This window comes from Antrostomus carolinensis, unplaced genomic scaffold, assembly GCF_000700745.2.
Source record: "Antrostomus carolinensis isolate BGI_N321 unplaced genomic scaffold, ASM70074v2 scaffold26252, whole genome shotgun sequence".
In the NCBI taxonomy this organism is placed as follows: domain Eukaryota; kingdom Metazoa; phylum Chordata; class Aves; order Caprimulgiformes; family Caprimulgidae; genus Antrostomus; species Antrostomus carolinensis.
This window is the reverse complement of record NW_010297968.1, coordinates 1-6,068: the sequence shown is the minus strand read 5'-3', so window position 1 is coordinate 6,068 and position 6,068 is coordinate 1. Positions and strand designations below refer to the sequence as shown.

General features: G+C 44.8%; 1 protein-coding gene across 1 annotated transcript; it reads left to right on the top strand.

Annotated features, from left to right (window-relative positions):
• Positions 1-275: 275 nt before the first annotated feature.
• Positions 276-4,362, top strand: GIP (gastric inhibitory polypeptide). The gene is made up of 4 exons (XM_010162303.2): positions 276-349; positions 1,405-1,551; positions 1,900-2,031; positions 4,266-4,362. Exons 1-4 carry the CDS (start codon positions 276-278, stop codon positions 4,360-4,362), a joined length of 450 nt encoding a protein of 149 aa, XP_010160605.2.
• The last annotated feature ends 1,706 nt before the right edge of the window (positions 4,363-6,068 follow it).

Here is a 6,068-nt window from a genome sequence, read left to right as displayed (position 1 = left end):
GAATTTGATGGTTACAATAAAAGTATAAGGAACCAACATTAAAAGACACCACGGTGGGAAAAAGCATTGGCATTGAAAAAGTAATTTAACCGGGAAGGGCAGAGGAGGGCTTTGTAGGATGGAGACGGCTGCTCCAAGAACAAGGACTGAAGAAACACATTTACAAGCGCAGGCACGTGCCCAACCACTGCCCGTCCCTCTGGGTTCGCTGTCCTGTGTCCCATGTGTTACAGGAGCTGGACATCTGGATTTGAACAGAGAAACCAGCCAAGAAAATGATGTCTTTCAAAGTTCTCTCTCTGCTCCTCACTTCTCTGGGCTTTGTTTTGATGGAAGAAAGCGTCTCGGGGTAAGTGTTTTGGAAAGCTCACAGTGTATTTTGAGCCTTTTCCAGCTCCCCACTGGAGGCAAAGGGACTTTTTCCATTGGCATCTTGGTAAATAGGTGAGAACATGAGTCCTGAGGTAGATCTCGGATAATAGAGACAGCCAAGTGTACAGAGATGAGGAGATGATAAGAGAGATATCAAACTAAAGCCCTGAGCCTTTGAGCCAGAGCTAGGAACTCCCAAGTTTTCCTTACAAATTTCATGGCTCTGGGTTAGGAGGAACAAGCTGGAAGTCAACCAGGAAAAGAAAGAGGTTGGCTGAGAACTAGAAACAAGATGTAATCATCTCACATGAATGAGGCTAGGGGGCATCCAGTATTTGGAAGCTTCTGAAAAATATGACCAGTTACAAAAAGCAGGTATGTAATAAAAACTTTCCCTCTCTTTCTCTGACTCCTGCTACAAAATTTCCAACTACTACCTGAGAAAATCCAAAAGAATCCTTATTAGAGCCGTAGGAGTTGCCAAAATCCCTGATAATAGTACTAAAAAAGGATCAGCCTTGAAATCCTTTGCTAATTTAGGTAGCCACCAATTATGTCTACGCTGTCAGATCAGCACTGGTCTCAAGGTCAGCCCTTGTCTCCTGACATCCACCCCTGAGCCTCTCAAGGACACAGGAAAAGGTTTCCTTGGTCCCAGGCATGTAACTCGCTGGAGGTGGGAGCCTGAGCACACTTGGTGCTTTAACTTGAAGCCAAAGTCCATGTGAAATCAGGCTACGGCAGGGAAAACCACCCTAATTCCAGACTATCGGCAAATGTCCCGAGCTCATCTCCTCTTGGGTTCTCAAATCTGAGCTGCAACTGTGTGAGCAGCCAGTAAAACGGATGAGGAGCATGTTAGCCCCTTCTCTGGTCATCTCCTTGTGTTACAGGGCAGGAATGGTAACCCGGAGCAAGAGATGAAAAGTGATCACAAAACCTTGCTGACTGCAAGGACCACATGTACAACCCAAGGAAAAATCAGCTCCTGATCTGTGCAGGACTCACTCTGTGTCTCTGCTCTTACCCCAGTGTAAGCATAAGGACTCCCAGTGCCAGACCAGTGCAAAGACGTTACTCTGAGGCCACCCTGGCAAGTGATTACAGCCGCACGATGGACAACATGCTGAAGAAGAACTTTGTGGAATGGTTGCTAGCCAGACGGGAGAAGAAAAGCGAGTAAGTGTGTAGACTTCCAATGCTCTTAGGATCCAAACTCACAGCTGTCGTCAGCCAACTGATGGCTCCAGAGGGATGTAGAGCTGAGGATATTTTTCTTGGAGTGCAGCAATGATTCTCTAGGGTGTTGGTTTTCTTTTTTTTATTATTTATTTTATTTTTCTAAGTCCTAGAAATGTTTCTGGTTTGTCGGCACACAGCACAACTATCCCTCACCCTATCCAAGACCACCACCTTCTCTGGCTGCTGGTCGATGGAGTGGGAAGGAGTTGGGTTTTGTGGAAAAGCAGCATTTTGGCACCCTCTTGTGGCATCTCGGCCTGATATCTTCCCATTTCACCTTTCCAGTAACATCATCGAGACATACAAGAGAGAAGCTGAGCCCCAAGTAGCAGCTATGAATGGTCAAAGATTGGATCTGGGCACCCAGGAAGCCAAAGACTTCTTTACCTGGCTTCTGAAAGCCAAGAAAAATCAAAGGTGAGATGGGAGAATGGAAACAGACAATCTGGTGGCAGGGAGGGATGAGGTCCCCAGCTGTTTAACTTCTGAAGGAATGTTTTGGGCAGGAATCGATGGCAACAGCTTCACATAGGAAAAGAACAGGATTTTAATTTCAAAAGGAAATTGCACATTTGGCAATTCCATCTCACGAGTGAGGAAAAAAACAAAGACAGAAAAAAAAAAAAAGCCTTTCTAATGGTGAAATTTCTCACAAAACACAAATTTAAAAAACATAGATGATTGGGGTCTCTTTTTGGTTTTGCAAATGTCAGCCCAACCTCATCAAAACCCGACACTTTGATAAGGTCAAAGCACGGATTTTTGACAGGGCTGAAGCGCATCCGCTCCCCTCACATCACCCAAATGGAGAAGTCAAAATGAAATGCTTTGACCTAATCAAAACAAAACCCTCCCAAAAGAAAACTCTCCAGTGAAAACCGGAGATGAAATTGATACACTTCTGCAAAACATTTTGATTTGATCAAATCAACCCACAGGAGAAAAACAAACAAACAAACAAAGAAAACCCCCAAACGCTCATTCACACTCTCAGCCTGTTGATCAGTTAATTAAAAAAAATAAAGAAAGAAAGAAACAAAAGCAGTTTTTTCGTGATATCACTGCTACAAGCTCTTATTATGAAAAACCTGTCATCTAAACGTGAAACCACGCAGGAGAGATGCCAGCCTGACCCAGGAGGGATTTCCCAGTTTGTTTCTGACCTGTTTGAGCATTCCCAGTAAAGGGCACAGATTTTTTTATAAACATATATATATATATTTTTTTTTTTTTTTAAGATGTGATCATCTTAAAATCATCATGATCACAGTAATAATAACAATAGGAGCTCGCTTGGAACAGGTATCGCAGTTGAAGGTAAGAGGGTCCATCTGGAGCTCTCCGTTGCTGCAGCTCCTGCCTTCATTTCCCAAACCATCTGGCTGAGAGCACACGCGCGTATCTCAGCGCCGCGCAGCTTTGTGCTGTGTCAGCATATCCACAGCCTGTCAATAGCCTGTTTCACCTCCCCCCCCATCTCAGCTTATGTCACAAATGTTCAAAAAGCAAATTAAAACGCGTGACTCCAAAGAAAAAATCTGTTCTCAGGCACTATATTTAATTTATTCTATATTAAAAACAAAAAAAAAAAAAAAAGAGAGGGATACATTTTGTTTCTTTAACATGAAAGGGATTTTTGCAAAACCTAACAGGTTGCTGCTGCTTAGTCCTAAAATGGTGGCAAGAAGGAGAAAAAAAAAACCACTTACCGCACATAACCCGCATCCTTCAGGCACCAACCTAGTGTCTTCTGGCAAAAAAAGAAAAAAAGAGGGGAAAAAAAAGGAATTTCTAACTCCAGGGAGTCATGGGACAGGCACCAGAACAAGAATCTGGGGAGATTTGTTGTCTTTTTAGAGCCTTTGCATGAAAACTGCTTTAGAAACCAGGGTGCCGGAGATGACCCAGGGTGGGGGAAATGAGCAGAGTTATGGTTCACAGAGGTGTCTCAGGCCAAGCACTCAGCAAATCAGACACTGAGAATTGCTAGTCATACAAAAAAACCCCAGAAAATCAAAGAAACGAGGGCTTTGAGGGATCTCCAGAGGTCATTTAGTCTGACCTCTGCTCCACGGCAGGATCAACGCACCCTAAACTGTTCCTGACAGATGTCTGACTAACCTGTTCTGAGGGGGGGGATGGAGAAGGGGGAGGGAAACCTTTGATGCTAGAGATTAATCAGCTTGATTAGCTTTATTAAAAAAAAAATAAATAAATCTAGTGTCTCCCTTAATCTCTTTAATTGCAAATAAAAAAAATGCAACTTGCAGGGGAAAGTCCTTCTTGGAAACAAAGACTTTCCTTTGTGAGTTTGGAGTGTGGATGCTGCTTCACCCACGCTCTGCCTTTGTTTTGATGCCTGCTGGGTCTAAGAGGAGGTGGGGTGCAAAGGGGGTCACTGGACCATTCTTTCTCATCCCCCCCAAGCCTTCCAGACATGTTCACGTGCCAGGATTAAGGCGCTGTTGTGTGTGAGGAGCTCAGCGTGTCAAAGAGACGTTAAAGCTTTTTGTGGGTTTATCTGAGTTAAAGATGCTAGAAGACAAGGGAAATAAAATATCTCTGTGAGCTTGAGGGGACTGGGATACGAGGCTGCTACACCTGAATTGTTGCCTCTCCTCTGTCCTTATGGCATTGCACATTTCTTGCAGTTTTACTTCTCTGGAAGGTTCAGAAGGTTTGAAGGATGTTTTGGACCAGGAGTTTCTGAAATGGCTGATGTCGACTGATCTCTGCAAATCAACGTGAGTGGCTGTTCTACTTATTCCTGTTTGTTACAAGCATCCCTACAGATCCCTTCCCAGCCTTTTCCCCACAGGTACTTGCTGCAGGGCTCAATCAAGGGATTTAGGATTTCTTTAGATAACCACTGAGGGCTTAGATGGCACAACTCACCTGGATTTGGAGAGTTAAGAGCTCTGGCCAGAGTTTGGCTCTGCAAAAGTATCTTCAGATCATTGATACAACAAAGATGGGGGAAGACAAATTTCAAAAAAACCTATTATCTAGTGAAGGGAGGTTAGTAAATCTTTTTCCCCTCTTTTATGAGAAAAGGAGGTATTCACCAGGCCACTTAGAGGAAGTATTTTCTCAGTGCATTGTACACAGCTATGAAAGGCATTCAGAGGGGAACACAACAAAAAATCAGGATGCAAAAGGTGCAGGGATGGCCCTGAGGAGGTTCAAGGGAATGCTGAGCCCATCCTGTGCTTAGCTGAGGGAAATTAGGGGTGAGAGAGACAAAGTCACCACATCTATTACAAACCAGAGTGAGAAAAGAGCTGTTTATGCTAATGGCAGAAGTTGGCACAAGAACAAAAAGGGATGAACTGGCCATGAATAAATGCAGGTTGGAAATAAGAGGCAGCTCTGTGCTACAGACAACTCTGTGCAGCTTGGTCAGAAAATGTGAACAGCCAGAGAAAACAAATAACTCTTGAGCTCACCCTGCAACCTTTCCTGCAGAGAAACACTCATTTCCACCTCTCTCTAACCAGTTGCTGATTTTTCTCTAAACTTGTAGGTATTTACTATTAGAGAGTAACTTTGATACACATCTTGCTATCAAATGGATTTGCAAAGTATCAGAGGGGGCTGGAGGGTAACTGATGCCTCGTTTCCTAGAGGAACTAAATGAAAATGGGTTAAGTGCAGAGGAATTTCTGTTTTTCTCTCCCATTTCTGCTTTGTTAGGACTGTGTAACTCCAGGACCTTCCTGAGGAGCTCCCTCTTCATCCTACCAAGGCATGCGAGGAGGAGGAAGATGTTCACTCTGTTCTGTGCATAGTGTCTATTTTGTTAATGCAAACAATAAAAGAGTTTAGTCTGAAGCTGAAATAAGATTCAGATAAGACTTTATTTGGGGATGGACTATAAAAAATAACTAAATTGATTTATAAAAACAAAAAGTGTCCTTCCAAAGAAGGTTCACAGAACACACCTTGTGTCAGTGAATTGGCAGCTGACTGGACTGTACCAGGGAAAGGTGCTGAAAAACAAAGGTTTTTCCAGAGTTTAGGACCCGATAGTGGGTAATGAGTTAAAAAATGATGTTGGCATCGGCTGGGGGTGGTGAAGTTCAGCTCGGGCTGCAGAGAAACCAACCCTGGCCCTGCCGAAACCCGCCTGGCAGCCAGCCTGGCCCTCCAGGGGAGTCCTGAGGACTCGCCCTCCCTCCTGACCTCCCCAAAATTGGGGGGGGAACGACACCCCCTCCCCACAGAGGGGACCTGACCCCTCAAACACAGACTTACCTTCATCTGGGGGTCACCCTTATGCCCCTCACCCTGGGGGGTCTCAAACCTCCCTCCAATGGGGGGTTACCCCCCACTCCAGGGGACCCCCTACCACAGAGGGGACCCCCCCCAAACAGGGACTTACCTCCATCGGGGGGTCACCTTACTCAAAGCGGGGTTCCCCCCACTTTGAGGGGACTGAAAACCCCCTCCAAAGG

Bases quoted from the DNA above. Each gene is read 5' to 3' on its own strand.
- GIP (XM_010162303.2), top strand. From the start codon at position 276: ATGATGTCTTTCAAAGTTCTCTCTCTGCTCCTCACTTCTCTGGGCTTT. The intron at 350-1,404 runs GTAAGTGTTTTG...CTCTTACCCCAG, and splicing joins ATGGAAGAAAGCGTCTCGGG to TGTAAGCATAAGGACTCCCA. The intron at 1,552-1,899 runs GTAAGTGTGTAG...TCACCTTTCCAG, and splicing joins AGACGGGAGAAGAAAAGCGA to TAACATCATCGAGACATACA.